Raw genomic sequence first — 18648 nt, 5'->3', positions numbered from 1 at the left:
TAAATGAGGAATAAACGCCCTATGGTCTGGTTAGATAAGCCAGCATAGCACATGACACTGACAGCAACAAAAACATTAGTCTCCAAAATATTTGTTTGTTCATCTGTACTCTGTAGCATCTCTCTGAGGGAACCAGGACTACACTGGGCACAAAATGAACAATAAATTACTAAAATAGGCAGGGGCTACTTAGACTCCCAACACAAAACAATCTTATTCTTTCCCTTTGCAACATGAAACATTTACAATTGTCTGCCCTAATAAATACAACACAGGATGACTAGTACAATATTTAGCAGGTGTAAGGTCAAACACTTTAGTTATTTATGTCAGGTGACATGCCCATCCCAAGGGCATAGAGCATATGAGGGTGATGTCACAGATGTTGTAATTAGCACTTGTGACCTGTATGATTTATTCCTAATCCAGTACACATTTATCTTCCATCTTTAACAATGGCTAATTATACCATGAACTTCCTCTTCCCTGACATGCTACACAAGCCCACACATACAGAAAGAACCGTTTTGGGGACTTTTCACAAATTGTTTTTATGGGTTTGTAACGTCGCCCGGTATGGCGCAGCCGGGGCCCCACCCCGGAGCCAGGCCCGGGGTTGGGGCTCGAATGCGAGCGCCTGGTGGCCGGGCCTTCCCCCATGGGGCCCGGCCGGGCTCAGCCCGAACGGGTGACGTGGGGCCGCCCTCCCGTGGGCTCACCACCCACAGGAGGGACCATAAGGGGCCGGTGCAAAGAGGATCGGGCGGCAGTCGAAGGCAGGGGCCTAGACAACCCGATCTCTGGACACAGAAACTGGCTCTAGGGACGTGGAATGTCACCTCGCTGGCGGGGAAGGAGCCTGAGTTAGTGCGTGAGGTTGAGAGGTTCCGATTAGAGGTAGTCGGGATCACCTCTACGCACGGCTTGGGCTCTGGAACCACACTCCTTGAGAGAGGATGGACTCTTCACCACTCTGGAGTTGCCCATGGTGAGAGGCGGCGGGCTGGTGTGGGTTTGCTCATAGCTCCCCAGCTCTGCCGCCATGTGTTGGAGTTTACCCCGGTGAACGAGAGGGTCGTTTCCCTGCGCCTACGGGTCGGGGATAGGTCTCTCACTGTTGTTTGTGCCTACGGGCCGAACCGCAGTGCAGAGTACCCGACCTTCTTGGAGTCTCTGGGAGGGGTGCTGGAAAGTGCTCCGACTGGGGACTCTATTGTTCTACTGGGGGACTTCAACGCCCACGTGGGCAACGACAGTGACACCTGGAGGGGCGTGATTGGGAGGAACGGCCCCCCTGATCTGAACCCGAGTGGTGTTCAGTTATTGGACTTCTGTGCTAGTCACAGTTTGTCCATAACGAACACCATGTTCAAGCATAAGGGTGTCCATCAGTGCACGTGGCACCAGGACACCCTAGGCCGCAGGTCGATGATCGACTTTGTTGTCGTCTCATCTGACCTGCGGCCGTATGTCTTGGACACTCGGGTGAAGAGAGGGGCGGAGCTGTCAACTGATCACCACCTGGTGGTGAGTTGGATCCGATGGCGGGGGAGGAAGCTGGACAGACTCGGCAGGCCCAAGCGTACTGTAAGGGTCTGCTGGGAACGTCTGGCCGAGTCTCCTGTCAGAGAGATCTTTAACTCCCACCTCCGGCAGAGCTTCGACTGGATCCCGAGGGAGGTTGGAGATATTGAGTCCGAGTGGACCATGTTCTACACCGCCATTGTCGAAGCGGCCGCTCGGAGCTGTGGCCGTAAGGTCTCCGGTGCCTGTCGAGGCGGCAATCCCCGAACCCGGTGGTGGACACCGGAAGTAAGGGATGCCGTCAAGCTGAAGAAGGAGTCCTATCAGGCCTGGTTGGCTTGTGGGACTCCTGAGGCAGCTGACGGGTACCGACAGGCCAAGCGGGCTGCAGCCCGGGTGGTTGTGGAGGCAAAAACTCGGGCCTGGGAGGAGTTCGGTGAGGCCATGGAGAAGGACTATCGGCTGGCCTCGAAGAGATTCTGGCAAACCATCCGGCGCCTCAGGAGAGGGAAACAGTGCCCTACCAACGCTGTTTACAGTAGAGGTGGGCAGCTGTTGACCTCAACTGAGGATGTCGTCGGGCGGTGGAAGGAGTACTTCGAGGATCTCCTCAATCCCGCTGACATGTCTTCCATTGAGGAAGCAGAGGATGAGGGCTCAGTGGTGGACTCGTCCATCACCCGGGCTGAAGTCACAGAGGTGGTCAAGAAACTCCTCGGTGGCAAGGCACCGGGGGTGGATGAGATCCGCCCTGAGTACCTCAAGTCTCTGGATGTTGTGGGGCTGTCTTGGTTGACACGCCTGTGCAACATCGCGTGGCGGTCGGGGACAGTGCCTCTGGGATGGCAGACCGGGGTAGTGGTCCCTCTTTTTAAGAAGGGGGACCGGAGGGTGTGTTCCAACTATAGGGGGATCACACTTCTCAGCCTCCCCGGGAAAGTCTATGCCAGGGTTCTGGAGAGGAGAATACGGCCGATAGTAGAACCTCGGATTCAGGAGGAACAGTGTGGTTTTCGTCTGGGCCGTGGAACACTGGACCAGCTCTATACCCTCTACGGGGTGTTGGAGGGTTCATGGGAGTTTGCCCAACCAATCCACATGTGTTTTGTGGATTTGGAGAAGGCATTCGACTGTGTCCCTCGCGGCATCTTGTGGAGGGTGCTTGGGGAATATGGGGTCCTGGGTCCTTTGCTAAGGGCTGTCAGGTCCCTATACAACCGAAGCAGGAGCTTGGTCCGCATTGCCGGCAGTAAGTCAGACTTGTTCCCAGTGCATGTTGGACTCCGGCAGGGCTGCCCTTTGTCACCGGTTCTGTTTGTAATTTTTATGGACAGAATTTCTAGGCGCAGCCAGGGGCCGGAGGGTGTCAGGTTTGGGGACCACACGATTTCGTCTCTGCTCTTTGCAGATGATGTTGTCGTGTTGGCCCCTTCTAACCAGGACCTTCAGCATGCACTGGGACGGTTTGCAGCCGAGTGTGAAGCGGTGGGGATGAAAATCAGTACCTCCAAATCCGAGGCCATGGTACTCAGTCGGAAAAGGGTGGCTTGCCCACTTCAGGTTGGTGGAGAGTGCCTGCCTCAAGTGGAGGAGTTTAAGTATCTAGGGGTCTTGTTCACGAGTGAGGGAAGGATGGAACGGGAGATTGACAGACGGATCGGTGCAGCTTCTGCAGTAATGCAGTCGATGTATCGGTCTGTCGTGGTGAAGAAAGAGCTGAGCCGCAAGGCGAAGCTCTCGATTTACCAGTCAATCTACGTTCCTACTCTCACCTATGGTCATGAGCTTTGGGTCATGACCGAAAGGACAAGATCCCGGATACAGGCGGCCGAAATGAGTTTTCTCCGCAGGGTGGCTGGGCGATCACTTAGAGATAGGGTGAGAAGCTCGGTCACCCGGGAGGAGCTCAGAGTAGAGCCGTTGCTCCTCCACATCGAGAGGGGTCAGCTGAGGTGGCTTGGGCATCTTTTTCGGATGCCTCCGGAACGCCTTCCTGGGAAGGTGTTCCGGTCCCATCCCACCGGGAGGAGACCCCGGGGAAGACCTAGGACACGCTGGAGGGACTATGTCTCTCGGTGTCCCCCCGGAAGAGCTAGAGGAAGTGTCTGGGGAGAGGGAAGTCTGGGCATCCCTGCTTAGACTGCTGCCCCCGCGACCCGGCCCCGGATAAGCGGTAGAAGATGGATGGATGGGTTTGTAACACCAGCTCATTTTCTTGGGTGAAATCAAGTTAAATATATTGCACATCAACTTTATAGTGCATTGAAGTATTCACAACATAAAACAAGCATTAGATCAAACCCTGATGTAAATTCAAATCAGAAGTCATATGACCAGGATACATGTTTTGGACCATTGGGCAAAACGCTTAATTGTTGGTCCCATTTGCAACACTGCAACAACAAAACAAATAATAAAGGAAATACATAAAGGAAACGCTACGATTGCACTTTTTCTCTGAGAAATGTAAACATGGCATTTACTACATATTTAAGTGGATCGGCTGCAAATTGGTGATGTTGAAATTGTGTAGTAGTTACAGCAAAAACTCTATATTATATCACTCAGGTGCAGCTTTATTGTATGGCTCTGTTGATCAAGACGTGTTGACAGTCTTTCCAGGTCATTGTCTCTGGCGAAAAGGTAAACCTGGATCCAGAGCTGAAACTAGGATCTGGAGCCTCTGTGTCATAACGTTTATAAGGAAGTCACTCCTTGGGCAGTAAATCAGTCTGCCTGCAGGTGTGTGACAGTTGGCAGCATGAGGACCTTGGTGTTGTTGGTGTTCTGTCTGGCAGTAGGATGCCTTTCTCAGGCTCCTCGTCCCTGTAGTAAGTTAGAGCGAGAGAGAGGGTGTGTGTGATAGAGAAATTAATTTGTAAATTGGGTAGTAAATCTAAGTGCTTCAGTGTTATGAATGCCTGGCGGCCAGTCAAAGATGAGCAACAATGTGCAGTATCGTGCAGAGCTGTACTCCTCAGTAGGCAGAGTGAGGCTGTGAGAGTAGTTAGGGGTGAATGTTAGAGGTGAGTAGTTTGGTTGCTGTATTCTTGTGTTTTTATAATGTGACGGTTATAGCTATATTAATGGTTTAACGCAAAATTTATGTTTCACTTCCCTCTCTCAGGGTCTCCACCTCTTCTGACTGGATCCCTCGCTGTGGTGAGTCTGTTGTTTGTTTCACCGTAACCATGAATTCATGTTTGTGGAGTTCCCAGAGAGACAACAGTAAAAGAAATACAAAACAAATTCATTAAATACTTATAAAATGTTTATATTCTACATAAAATTTGGACACAAGAAAGTGCTAAACCAAAAACTAAATATGATGTATGCTATTAAAATATATATATTGGCTGGTAGTGGAATAAGGGGACACCAGTCAACCGTATCACAAGCTCGGCATACCACTGGCCTATATGAGATGGTTGCAATAAAGAAGTAATTTCTCAAAAGATACCATCTGAAAGCATGTCTGGAGTTTACCAGAAACCATGAGTGACCCACTGTTTAGGTTAAAACCAAGAAAGTGTTTTTTGGTAAAGAAAAATGAAAGCACATGTGTGTGTGATGCAAACCTAACACTGCCCGTACCTAAAGAGACGCCCTCCTTACAATGAAGTGTGGTGGTGGCAGCATCATGTTGTGGGAGGCTTCTCATCAGCAGGGACTGGGCATCGTTTTAACATTGAAGACTTAAAGTTAGACTTAAAGCTTTAAGTGCAGTGAAAGGTGGTTGTACCAAATATTAATGTGGGGGGGTACCGTCCACACTGCTGTCTTTCCAGATGAATAAGAAGGTTCACGCCTTTGCCAAATACACCTATGACGCAATGGGCCAGCGTATTCGCTTCAAGGAGATGGGCACCTATGAGAACAAGACATTTGGCATTGATGCCCTTCTGCTCTTCAGAAAGGTAGCATACTCTTACTGAACTGCAAGCATGTGAATTCACAATATCAGTCATTTAATTCCAATACAGCATACAAAACTCACAACCACACGCATAAGATTCGCTCATATAAAAACAGGGATGTGTTGACAGAAAAAGAATAAGGCTGTCGTTTTAACAAATGCCTCTTCCAGGGTATCATGTACAAGATTCACCACAGGAACAAAACGTGTAAGAAGGAGAGACTGACAAGGGAGCACTTCCACCCCATGGAGATCCCCCGAGATGCCACTCTGCTGGGCCAGGTAGTCTTGGGGAGTTCCTCTGGTCCTGGACAGGGTCTGCTGGTCAACACCTGGCATGGAGAACATAAAACCCGAACTGGTGGTAAGAGTCTGCGTGTGCAGTTGGTTTAATTTAAGCTTTTTTTAATGAGTTGTTTTGTTTTCTTCCTAGCCATCATTATTATTTTTAAGTGGCATTTTTTTATCTGACTCAAATTAAATGTCTGCTCCCTTTTTAGTCTTTCTGACTGTATCTTTCAATTGTTCTCCAGGTATGAGGAAGTATTTGAGTACGTTTACTGAGTTTGGATGCATACCTGTCACCTTTACACACCACACCAACAGGACTGGCTGGGTGATGACCACGTGCGTACAAATTAGACTTGTTTTATCAATTAGGAAATGTATGCATTTGCTCTACTGTGTTTTAAAAGTATACTGTAAAACATTACATTGTTATAAGATCTTATGAGCCTGTCGTAGGTACAAAGCAGTTCTGCAGCTATGGAAGCCTTAAGTGGCGATCAGCTTTTCAGAGCCCACGTTTCTGTAAAAAGCTGATGGGCTGTGTTGAGATATGTAACCTCAGTGAAATGTATGGTGCTATGGATAGAAAGACAAACCATTAATAACAAAGTATAGTTTGAACCTTGTACTTTAAGATGTTAATGAGTGTTTGCATACATTTAGTAGGAACTACAGATTGCCTTTACAAGTGATTACCTAAAACAAATTAATTTAATTAAACCTACAGATAAGATATCAATTATTGTATGTTTGATGTTTTTATTTAATTAATAAAAAACGATGAATGATGACTTGATGCGTTCCCTTTTTCCCCTAACAGCTTTTTCAACATTGTCATTGGGATCCAAAACCCAGAAGAGTTCATCCCTCCAAAGTTCTGCAAGGGCGCTGAACTGGACGAGACTGAGGAGGAAGCAGACTTCTACAGCGTCTTTAATCATGTTGAGAACTGAAGGACTGTTCTTTTATTCTACTTTAACAAGATTTTCACACAACTACTGCTTCTGTTTCAGCTCTACCCGTCTAGGTCTTCTAAATGTATTTTTTTATGAACGTATCATTTTAGATGTGGACTCAGGAATATGCTGTACAAGAGTCATGAACCATGAGTAAGAAACAAATTACAGGATGGACAAATGGCATAACCTCACTGAGTTTAAGATTAATATGAACACATTCTAACTTTGAAAAACATTAATGGCTTTCTTTCATGTGAGCGTGGGAGCTATGTATACTTGCACTGTATACTTGTATATCAAGGCAAAATGTCCTTTGGAATAAATTAATACACTTAAGTAATTGTTCTATTGACTTGTTTTGTTGTCTACTAATTCTTCTAACTCTCTGTGTTTAAGGATAAGTGAGTGGATGAACGAGTCTTGTGGAAACGGGATGAATGGGAGAATAGCAGTGTTATTTATAGTTTTGTTTTAGTTTCAAAACATTTTTTTTCTTAAGGTACTTTTTTTAATTCCTCCCCACACCACATCCAGCAGCATTTGGTGACTAGGACCAAAGCGACCAAGCAGCAGTGGGATGCAGGTTGCTCGGCTGCTGGGAGGACAATGCAGAGCGCCTGATAAGGAACTTGCACTTCTTTTGTAGAAAGAAATATCCGTACATCTTTGGTAAAGATAAGAGACTTTCTTGGACAAGATAAGAGTCAGATCGCATTCCCACATACAATTGGTTTAATTTGCTTTTGGATTAGAATGTCAAGAAAAAAAGGATGGCAGTGTTGCTCTTTGACCTGTCTCCAAAACAAACACCAGATGGATTGCAGCTCGACTGGATTGAGCCAACAGGAAGTAACATCATATGGTGTGGTTATATAAGCCAGGATAGCACTTGACCAACAAACAAATGAGGTTCCAAATTATTTGGTTATTTCATGGTAATCTATCACAAAGGCACTAAACAGAAAGACAACTCACCAAAACATGGTGGGACTACTTCTCTATAAAACATTTCCTCAAAATATATTTTGCAGCTATATAATGATTACATGCTAGGTTGATATTAAAATATTCACTAGGTATTAGGGCTAGCCTGTGACTCCCTTGGCACCTCTGATAAGTGGGGAATGTAGGCAATCTTGTAGATTTAAAGACACCTTAACGGAAAATGACTCAAGTCACCCGGGAACATTCTACTAGAGTAAAAAATAATCATAAGTATATTTGTGGAAAACCTCTTGTAGGCTAAAAAGCAAACCACACCTCACAAATTTCAAATTTTTTTTTAAATTCACAACCAGAACATGCTGCAACACCCAGACAGCCTTTTTAATTGGATGTTTAGTGTGTATAGGGATATCACCACTTTTGTGGCGATTCCCTATTGGACTTAATTTGGGTGAAGCTACAATTTATTTTGAAGGCAAACCATAAATAGTTCTAAAATAAATGTTTATTATTTAAAAAAGGTGCGGAGTACTGCACTCAGGTTGCATGATCATACATCTGAAATATCTTTCCAGCTTGAACATCCCACCTCACACACAAATATCTGTCTGAGAAGAAGGCATCCAGATTCTATTAAAATTGGTGATTATAATGGTGAAGTGGCTATTAGACAAGTTAAGATCACATTCTTTTTAAATGTGTTTTAGTAAGCCATTTCAAAGTAGTGATCATGTAATCAGAGTGCAACTTTAACCCAACTATTCCTGGTCACATAAGCTTCCTGGTATATTTGGGTATATGGAGATATCTGTGACCAGTGACCCATTAACCCAACATATAGTGCCCTCTAGGGTACTAAGAAGGCATGCTAACCCTTAAAGGGGCCATATGTGAGATTTTACTTTACTACTACCACAAATACAAGCATAAATAATCAGTAGTAATCTGCAGATAGTATTTTAAGTTAATGTTCTAAATTTAAACAAAACATTTTTCTGAGAACCTGAGCTATACCCCATTTCAACATTCCGTCTATCAATTTGCATTGACTTGAAATCTCATTCACAGTGTTTCCCAATCCTGGTCCTGGGGACCCAAAGGGGTGCACGTTCTTGTTTTTGCCCTGGCACTCACACAATCTGATTCAAATTAGACTTGACGATAGGTTGATTACGTCAATCGAGTGTGCAAGTGGTTTGGGGGGAAAAACTAATGTGTACACCTTTGCATCCCCAGGACCAAGATTGGGAAACACTGTTTCAGACAGACTATCCTTCCCACCCTAAACCCAAAGCAGGGTTCTACCCCATTTCAGACACACAACAGTTATATAACACCACAAAACACATTACTGACAAGTGCATGAATGGGACAATATTCAATATTTTCTTTAGAAAAGCAGTGGAGTAAAAGTTATCAAAAAGATGAAATAGTAAAGAAACCAAAGGACTATTAAAGTAGGACTTCAAAGTATGTTTTACCTATTACTTCGCACGACTACTTGATACGAATACTGTCCAATGGAAATCTGCACCACAAGACAACAGGCAACAGAAAAATAACAGTAACAGCAATGAACATGTGCAAAGGACACCGCGGGACGAGCAAATGGATCAGGGAGTACAAAACAGAATGGACCAGTAAGAACAGTAACACAAATGATGAAGAGACAGCGAAGCACAGCATAACACAAATCACACACCAATTTTAACCTCTCACTTTGGCACGCGCTCCAGCACACAAGTGCACTCGGGGGAGAAGTGAGGAGACGGATATTGCCTGCACAATCAGGAAAGAAATCAGGTGATTGTATGAGTCTACAGTAGCACTTCTGCACATACTCCGGCTCATAACAGCCCAGTCAGAAGACAAGGGGGAAGAACCTGTCTGAGAAAACAGGACCTGTCTGAAGAGCATGGTTCTTGCAACATCTGAGTTGTGGGTTTGACTCCCACGGGGGGGCTTAAATGTAACAAAAGATCTGACAAAAAAAAAAAGGCCAGCCTCTCTTCACTAGGCTAGCTCGCATGAGTACAAAACCGCAATCTCCTGGGGGTTCTCTGGGTCACACACAGGCTGTGAAACAGCAGGATCTGTGGTATATTTCTACTGTCCATCATCTCACTGCTGTTCCACATTGTCTCCCTTACAAAGGCACATGCTCACATGCTGAAATGTTTTGGCGTCTGCCCGACTCACCCAACAACTGGGTCTATGGCCATGACGTCACAGGTGTTGCCAAGCGTCCATGACCCGTTTTACTCCCAATCCGCTACATGTTTTACCCGCGTCCTTCTCCAACAATGGTTAACTAACAGCGACGAAGGGGGAAGGAGGGACATCCCACTCCAGTTTCCTTGGTCAGGGGAGGTCAATGAATGAGCAGACCGTACCCAGCTGCGTTTGCATTTAATATGAGAGAGCCACCCAGGTTACAGAACAGGAGTTTTTTTTCAATGGTATATGGATGAAGTTAATTGTCCTCATTTATACATTATCTTTGTTATTTATACATAATTTACCGCTCACCTGGCCTGTTACTCACAATCTCTATTATATAGTTCTTCAGAAGGATCTTAAAATAAGTATTTTAAATAAGTTTGGCACATTTGCTTGCCTTACCAGTACATCCAAACAAGTAATAGGAGAAGCATAACACTATCATAGAAAAGCAATCATCACAAGATAAAGACTTGTTTAGACCAATCCCAATGCAAATCCCAATCAGAAAGAAGTATCTCAAAGTCAAACTGTTATTCATGTACTATCAAAGCATTATATGGCTGCTGTTATCAATTTGCTATAACAGCCTTTTCACAATTCATTGTGTTAGCTTTTGCCTTCCAGTGGTCTATGGGAACATATTCTGGTTAGGAGGGGTTGATGGGCCCCTGGTGCAATGGAAAATCTGGACCCGGCCCTGGAGCCACTGTTTATAAGGAAGTGAGCTCTGCCGGAGCCATCAGTCAGACAGCCTTGTCGGTGAGATTGACATCAGAGTGACATCCGAGAGCATGAGGACCTTGGTGTTGTTGGCTTGCCTGGCAGCGGGATGCCTCGCTCAGGCACCTAAACCCTGCAGTAAGTACGAGAAAATGAGTGTAAAGAAAGTATGTATTTCTAAATTGAATAGTTAAACGACCTTAACCTGCTGTGTAAGGAAAGCCTCACCCCGAAGTGAAGGATTACTTTACTGCAGCTGGTATTGCTGAAACCTGATTCAACGCCCGTTCTGTACAGTTCTTATACAATCGCTTTCTATGTGATCATATTCAACCTTAACAGCTATTTTGTCAAGTTATCACAACAGAAGAGTTAAATGTTTTACTAATAAAAGCCCCCTCTCTCAGGGTCTCCACCTCTCCTGAGCGGAGCCCTCTCCGTGGTAAGTTGGTTGTTTGTTTCCACATAATAGGCGGGAACACATAGTTGTGGAGTAGTGATAAGAGAACATTTGGGAAAATACCGTTTGTATTCTGCCTTGTAAAAATACAATGTTTTTCAAGCCATATGAAGGTAAAATACAAGTGTGTTTAAAAAAAAACATCGTATCGACATGGCTATGATAACGTGACCATGTTAGTCTCTTTCGCACGTCTGTACATACAGTCAAACGTCAAGTTTTATGCCTTTGCCAAATACACCTATGACGCGTTGGGGGAGCGTATTCGCTTTAAGGAGTTGGGCTCCTATGAGAACAAGACATTTGGCATTGATGCCCTTCTGCTCTTCAGAGAGGTAAGCACTTGTTCATAACAACCAAATATTCACAACAACCAACACTTATTCACAACAACTGTGTATGTACAATTACAACCATGTATTCACAATTGCAACCATTTACCCAATATAACAAACCAGTAGGCAAAAAAATAATAATCACAGTCACGCACATTCTATCAGCTCACTCAAAGACAATGACACATTTGTCTGAAGAAAATGTTAAAAACGCACAAACAAACTTCTCCTCCGAAATTCCTCCAGGGTATTATGTACACGATTTACCATGGGAACAAAACGTGTAGGAAGGAGAGGCTGAAGAAGGAGGACTTCCACCCGATGGAGATCCCAGGAGACGCCACCCTGCTGGGTCAGGTGATCCTGGGGAGTTCCTCTGGTCCAGGACAGGGTCTGCTGGTCAACACCTGGTACGGAGAACACGTGACCCCCACGGGCGGTAAGAGTCAGAGGACGGCATACGGCCGACTTTCACTCGCGGACTTCCTCATTTCCTTGCAGTTTTTTGGCTTTTGTTTTGTGAACCGTTCTTGACTTGATTATTATTTCTCACTCATTTTGCTTCTATCTCGGGTTTATTTTGCCCCCAGGTAAAGACAAGTGGATGACTACCTTTACTGAGTTTGGGTGCATACCAGTCAGCACCACATACTACACCGAGAAGACAGACTGGGTGTTGACAACGTAAGTCCGGATATTATTGGTCAATATTTCAAATATGAGTTTCATGGGGGGGGGGGGGGGGGGGGTTGCAAAATCTTTGCTCTTAAGTGAAAACTGGAACATAAACAAAATCAACATAGGTATAATACATCTTCCGGATCTACAATAGTCTTCTCATAATCATCAAATTAAGTAACTAATAATAATTCAAATCAATGAAAAAAACTTTGGCTTTAATCAAACTTGCCGAGCGGTATAAACACAGCACTTGATTTTCCCATGGTCTATACTGTACAAACTACAGCTGCCATCAATCTTCCAAGAATGCTTCAGTTGTTTTAGACTAAGAAATGTGTAGGAATCGAATAATGGAATCAAGAATTATAAATACATTTCACACTGCGTAAACATTTCGTTGACGTGTTTGAATGAATGCCAGACAATATACACAAAAGAAGATACCCATTATAGTGTTTGACAATCATATAATTTTTATCTGCTTTTCACTCACAGCTTTTTCAACATTGTGGTTGGGATCGATGACCCCCAAGAGTTCATTCCGCCGACGTTCTGTCAGAAAGCCCAACTGGACGAGACTGCGGAGGCAGCAGACTTCTACAGCCTATTTAAGAACATTAAAAACTAAGAGGACCCTAACTAATGAGAATTTCACACAGATTTTGATTACTTCTCAACTGTGATGACAGTTTTAAAGTCCATTGTTTCATTTAATAAATAAATGTATAGATAATTATAAAAAGGGATATCTCATGTATTAGTATAGATAGAGGGGGCTAATTATGATTTAAAAAAATACTCAAGTACTGACAATGTATGATCAGTTTGTTTACTTTCGCCAAATGGTGATGACTTCCCATAACCGGAGGCATAGATTGCACTGTTCTTATGAATAAAAATAAAAGCATTTTGTCAAGTCAAAAAATAAACAACAACAACCAAAGATCACTCCCTGACTGGTGCGCGATAGGAAGCATCACAGACGGTTAAATAAAATCTAGCAGCCTAGCTACTGTGCAGCAGGACGAGGACTGACTTGGTAGCAGTAATACGTGACGCCCCTCAGCTCACCCACTTCCTGAACACCCACGTCGGCCGCAATCAGCCCCGGTTCCCGAGCCTCTCTCTCTAGCCACAACATTCTGGAATCGGGGTCCTCATCTGAGAACTGGAGGAGAGACCCTGAGTTCCTCAGGGCCATTAGGCACTGCTTCAGCACCTGGCTGGCCTTGGCTCCCCCATCCCTGGACCGGAGCAAGGCGTCTATGGTGCCTTTGTCTAGAATTAGGTCCAGGCTCTCAGAAACGTAGTGCTCGTGGAGGTGAGTGCAGTCCAGTTCTAAAAAGTCCAGCTTGGAGGAAATGTTCTGCGGCTGCACGGCTTTGGTTTTTGTGTGGTTCCGCATGAGGCGCACAGCAACAGGGGAGATGTCAGCACAGGTGACCTGCACTGGCCAGACAGACTCCCTATACACACTGGGTCCCAGGGCAGAGGTACCACAGCCCATGTCAAGGATACGTAGTGAGGCCTCCGACTTGGGTCGGGAATACAACACGGGCAGGACGAAGTCCCGGATGGCGTCGAACCCAAAGAACCACTCAAAATTCTTGAAGTTGGCTGCCTCACTGTTGTTTTCAGTGTAGAACCGGTCCCATGTTGCTTTTTTGTCCATGTTGTTAATAAGTTCAGCTAGTGAGTAAAAGGAAGAAAATATTGATTGTCGGGAAGAGGGATAAAAAAACAGAAGTAATAGTAAATGGTGATAACTTCCATTCATAAAAGGTCACTGAACAAATTAGACCATAAAACATAGAGAAATTACTTGCTTGTATTAGGTTTTCGTCAAAGTAATGATTGGCATCAGAGAAGCTATCCAACCTGTGCCCATGTTAAATTAGTAAGTGTATGCACAAAGGAGCAATTTCACAACAGACATGCCTTTCAATCAAAAGAATGCTGGTCATTAGTTAGCCGTGTAGATAGCAAGAAGGCTAGCTAGTTAGCCAGCCAGGTGGTCAACACAACACTGTGGTAGGTAGCTAACTAATTTCACAAGAAACCAATAAAGGGACACATACCTGTTAAACTGGAGTGGTGCCTTAAACGTGTAGTCGTGATTAACTTTCCACAACTCCTTGTCAACATGTTTAAAATCAGCGCCATTGTGTAGTTTCAATACTCACTCGTCTGTGCTGAAGTAAACTGCGCATGCGTCAACAATGTCGATAATGTAAACAAGCGTTACAAAAGCAAGCCATTTCAGATCAACGGTTTCCTTTGAATAAAAGATAAGCAAACCAGCTTCAAAACAGAAACAATGACATTACATGAACGCAGATGAAACACTGCAAATTGCTGGTTTGCCAGGTAAAATGTACAAGGAGAGGTCAAAATAACAGAAGCAGCCAACAATGTATTCATATCAATTACCAAATAAGGAGTAGGAAAACTCTTTGGATTGGCAACCCCAATCCTTCTTGGGAAGCTGTCACACAAATTCTGTAATGTGTGTAGTGGGATATTGCAGCATTCTTCAAGAACAGCTTCCAGTTCTTTAGGGACAGAGGAAGTGGACGTCTTTGCATTGTGCACTCCACAACTTGCCATAAAGTTTCAGTGAAGTTCAGTTCTGGCAATTGAGAAGGCCATGGAAGGTATTTGATGTCATCCTGGTATTCATTTACAAATCTTGAATTTGTTTAGCAGTGTGTATGGGGGAATAATCATCCTGGAATATTGGAACATCGTGAGGTAAGTGTTTGCACCATAAGGTGCGCCTGGTCCTGTAAAATGTCCTCATTTTCCTTGGCTATTATGTGACCATGCAGAGCAATCAGTTGACACATTGAATCCCACAAGATGCCTTTATGGATGCCCCGCCATGTTTAGCAGTTGGCAGCAGACATTGAGGGCTGATGGGATTCTTTGGATATCTCCAAATGTAAACACATCCGGATGTAGGCCATAGGATGAAAGATGACATGAGCTTTTTTTCCATTGCTCGGGGGTCCAGGTTTTCTGCTCCTTCCACCAAGTTAGAGTCTGTGTGCTGGCCATGGATATAAGCAGTTTCAGAAATGGCAGCCCTGCACTAAATTCCAGTTTTGTACAGTTCACAACTTAGTTTTTTTGAGACTGGGTCACAGTGGTGCCAAATCAATTCTGTGTTAATTTTCAAGGCTTTACTTCAAGGGGCATGGAACTAGTACCCCCTTAAATATTTGTCTATCCCAATGTTTGTCCACATTCAGCATGTGCTGTCATGATCTTTGAAACTGTTCCCTGTCATACCAGTAAGTGACAAAGAAACAATAGTCCATAAGTCAAATAAGATGTAAATCCCTTTAATAAAACTCATGAAACGCAGTGTAACAAAGGAAAATAATCCAACAAAAAAGCAAGTTGATAACATTTACAACCACAAAAAAAAAAAAAAAAACTGTACAACTCGTAACGCCTGAAGTCACTGCTATTTTTTTTATTTCTTTTTTTATCGTTATTATTTACTTTTCTGTGATATGGGGAAAATTTTGAGTGAAGGGGAGGGCTGTGTAATGTGATTGTTTTATCTTTCTTTCTCTCAGAGAGCTACCATAGTGTAGTCTTTGTACACACGTATGCATCGATGTGGTGTTTTCCACTGGCAGTGCAGTGGAAGCAATGGGGGTGGATGGGATATTTCTAAACAGCAGGTCGTTATTTGTACAAGATGTCGTAGTGGCCGGGTCGGTAGAGGAGGAAGACACGAGGCTCACTGCCTTCAGGGAAGACGTGGTGGTTGACAGTGCCCCCCTCCCCTCGGTCCATGTACTCCACTAGGATGGACACATTCAGGGCCTGGGCCAAGGCGATTATGTGGATATGGTCGCTTTCTTTAGACATGGGCTCCACCTCCTGGAGGAGAAGGAACAGAAGAGAACGTGTCTTCTGAGGACTTGCCTCTGTTATGCAAGACGGGGAAAACCCCGAAGAGTTGTGACTGCACACGCTTTGAACAACATGCTTCATCTAATTGCTCTCATTGTTACATAGTCACCCAGGCAAAAAATAAATAATAAACACAGGCTAAATCCAAACCATATGTGAACGAATGCTCTAAATCGAGATTCTTGGCTTCATTAGCAGCGCGTTTATTAGGGCACGCGTTAAAAGTTTAGCAAAAGAAAACAAAAACGGTTCAACTCTGTTATGGAGGGGTTTCACCAGTTCAGGGTCTTCAGAACACGACCCTAATCTCCCATGGAAACCTACCTGCTGGCAAAACTCCTTGACGGAGCGTCCCCCCTCAATGAAGTGCTGGAAAAAGCCGTGCTCCCTCTGCAGGTAGCCTGAAGTGAGTAGCCGTAGGTACACCACAATGTAGTCTGACACGCTCTGGTCCCTGAAGGAGCCCAGCAGCTCACTGAGGCCAGGCTGCTTCTCACACAACTCCAGAAGGTCCATGAACTGGTGGAACGATTCACAATAATGTTCAGTTAAGTGATGCTTTCATGTCATGTGAATTGCAGCTGTTCACGGTTCATGTGTGTATAATAAGGTCGGGGGGGGGGCAGAAACCCACAGTATTGTGGAAGTCTTCAATGGTGAACTCTGTGAAACCCTGATTCACCAGGTCCAGTTTGCTTTTAGCTGCCACCGCCTTGAACCTACAGGGACAAATACATGCAATAAGGATCCAGAGAATATTAACAATAACAACCCTATTGCAATGTAGACTTTTCCATACCATGTAGGAAGGCATGCATTACCTCTGCAGCTCTTTGGTGTCTTCTAGCAGTGATTCAAGATGTGAAAAGCCAAAAGCTCTGTAGAAACAGTTCCCATCGGGCCGCGTCTTACGAATATACGAGTATTTTTTGTGTAAATCCTAAGAAAGAAAAAAAAAAATGTAAAGTAATGTAAAGCATTGTGTACACTTCTTTATTGGTTTTGTGGTCATGTGCAACAAAATCCAGAATGAAGTAACATAGACCCAGAATCATTCAAGAATCCAGGTTTCTCCTACCTTGATCTTAAGCTGATAAATGGTGTCTTCTGCAGCATATTCTTTCTGCAACACTGACAACTCCTGTCTGTCTGACACTAAAGGGATCTTAGTTGCAATCTTGACACACACAAAAAAAATTAAAAATTAAAATAGGTCTCATAAATGTATATAAAACAAAGAACATTCTACTACACCTTGGACTGGTCTAATTTGAATCCTAAGTCTAAAGTATTATAAATGACCATTCAAGTGGAAATGTCTCACCTCCTGCTGAATTCTGTCCTGCTGAGCGATAATGGCCTCATCATAAGCGAGACAGTTAACTCCTCCAGCTAGAGAGAACAGCAACAAAATACAACACAGTCTGTAAACAAGACCTCTAACATGACCGTTCATTCAGAATGAAGTGCATTGGTAACTTTTGAAGAGATTATCTCGAAATCAATTAGAAAAATATCCACAATGGCCAATGGAGGACACGAGTGTCAAAACATCTAACAATAGCACGTTAAATCTCCTAACATTAACATGTTATCGGCTAATTAATGATTTAGGTCTAATTGATGTGTAATTATTTTTACAACACAAATTATGATGGTTGACAGCCAGCTGCATTTAGTTAAAGCAAGTACAATGGTCACACATCAGTGTTGACATGTTAATGTTAATTAAAAAGTACTGCCGCTGGTTAGATTTAGGTACAAATGCAACCCGTATGCTTTTGGCTGGCGTAAACCGTATTTTTTGGAAATAAACTGATTTACAGCGGATAGCTAACGCGGACTTTTAGCTAGCTAAGCTTGCTAGCTAATTTAATCATCACATTTACTTTATAGCGACAAAAAAAACTGTTGACAACCACTAGAAAGTCAGTAAAAATACACTGTGAACTAGATCCTTCATCGTGTCACATACAACACTTAATGTTATCTACAACATCCTCCCCAAAATATACAGAGCTGTGTCGAAAATGCGTCTCTTTGTGTTAGCAACTTGAATGCTCGGCCTCCCCCATCCCCTTCTCATATATTCATGCAAGCTGATTGCCATCCCTAAATCGCCTAACTAAACTACAACTCCTAAAAAGACAATGTCTTCGATGAGGTCAGTAGGATTTGTATAATCTTTCGTTTGGATGTTGTTGTTTCTCTCACCCTCCATCTCTCCCTGTGTTGTTTCCTCCTGCTGCTGCTGCTCCTCGGCCATCTTAGTTGTTCAATTCTGTTTCCTCCGTCTCTGACCTGATTGTAAATTTCCGGGTCATATTCTCAAAAGGAGCGGGTAGTTACAAAAGTATTTGCAGTACAAGCTTATACACTTAAATGGAAATGAAGTAAAGATATTTTTAATAAGGCAAAAAAAAGAAGCATGACTTATGAATCAACTAGCTATTTAATGGAACAGTGAAACGCTATCCAAATTGACAATATCGTAATCGGGCCCTCGATCTTCCCGAACGCTGGTTCTGGCTCATGCACGTAATCCGTTAAACCGTTAAACCGTTATTTACGGTTTGCTATAAAAATGCTGGTCATATTTTCACCTCGTTAAATTTCATGTGGAACAAAAAAAGAAACTGTTCAGGCAACATAGTTTATGTTTTATTGTGA

General features: G+C 43.9%; 4 protein-coding genes across 7 annotated transcripts; 2 read left to right on the top strand and 2 right to left on the bottom strand.

Annotated features, from left to right (window-relative positions):
- Nucleotides 1–4253: 4253 nt before the first annotated feature.
- On the top strand, nucleotides 4254–7032 carry LOC105020702 (ependymin-like). Of its 2 annotated transcripts, none has more exon segments than NM_001303716.1 (6): nucleotides 4254–4355; nucleotides 4652–4686; nucleotides 5313–5441; nucleotides 5612–5804; nucleotides 5974–6067; nucleotides 6549–7024. In NM_001303716.1, coding segments are annotated over 6 exon segments (654 nt in total). In that variant the 5' UTR covers nucleotides 4254–4285; the 3' UTR covers nucleotides 6682–7024.
- A 3511-nt stretch (nucleotides 7033–10543) lies between these two features.
- On the top strand, nucleotides 10544–12793 carry epdl1 (ependymin-like 1). Its single transcript, XM_010887927.5, has 6 exons — nucleotides 10544–10713; nucleotides 10983–11017; nucleotides 11242–11370; nucleotides 11617–11809; nucleotides 11961–12054; nucleotides 12547–12793. Exons 1-6 carry the CDS (start codon nucleotides 10647–10649, stop codon nucleotides 12677–12679), a joined length of 651 nt encoding a protein of 216 aa, XP_010886229.1. The 5' UTR covers nucleotides 10544–10646; the 3' UTR covers nucleotides 12680–12793.
- An 84-nt stretch (nucleotides 12794–12877) lies between these two features.
- On the bottom strand, nucleotides 12878–15287 carry cskmt (citrate synthase lysine methyltransferase). Of its 3 annotated transcripts, none has more exons than XM_010887924.3 (3): nucleotides 14130–14218; nucleotides 13878–13929; nucleotides 12878–13740 (listed from the first exon to the last, which is right to left on the bottom strand). In XM_010887924.3, the coding sequence occupies exon 3, from the start codon at nucleotides 13721–13723 to the stop codon at nucleotides 13061–13063; it is 663 nt and encodes a 220-aa protein (XP_010886226.2). In that variant the 5' UTR covers nucleotides 13724–13740; nucleotides 13878–13929; nucleotides 14130–14218; the 3' UTR covers nucleotides 12878–13060. The 3 variants fall into 3 exon arrangements, with proteins under 3 accessions (XP_010886226.2, XP_010886227.2, XP_019899038.2); XM_010887925.3 differs by having other exon boundaries at nucleotides 13874–13929; nucleotides 14130–14212; XM_020043479.3 differs by lacking the exon at nucleotides 13878–13929 and having other exon boundaries at nucleotides 14130–15287.
- An 88-nt stretch (nucleotides 15288–15375) lies between these two features.
- Nucleotides 15376–18276, bottom strand: otub1b (OTU deubiquitinase, ubiquitin aldehyde binding 1b). Its single transcript, NM_001303726.1, is given in 7 exon segments — nucleotides 15376–15945; nucleotides 16303–16497; nucleotides 16613–16697; nucleotides 16800–16918; nucleotides 17057–17155; nucleotides 17303–17370; nucleotides 18193–18276. Coding segments are annotated over 7 exon segments (816 nt in total). The 5' UTR covers nucleotides 18245–18276; the 3' UTR covers nucleotides 15376–15747.
- Between the last annotated feature and the right edge of the window lie 372 nt (nucleotides 18277–18648).

The sequence above is a fragment of the Esox lucius genome, chromosome 24 (assembly GCF_011004845.1).
Source record: "Esox lucius isolate fEsoLuc1 chromosome 24, fEsoLuc1.pri, whole genome shotgun sequence".
NCBI classification, from domain to species: Eukaryota; Metazoa; Chordata; class Actinopteri; order Esociformes; family Esocidae; genus Esox; species Esox lucius.
The sequence above is the reverse complement of the archived record's forward strand: the minus strand, read 5'-3'. Positions and strand labels throughout refer to the sequence as shown.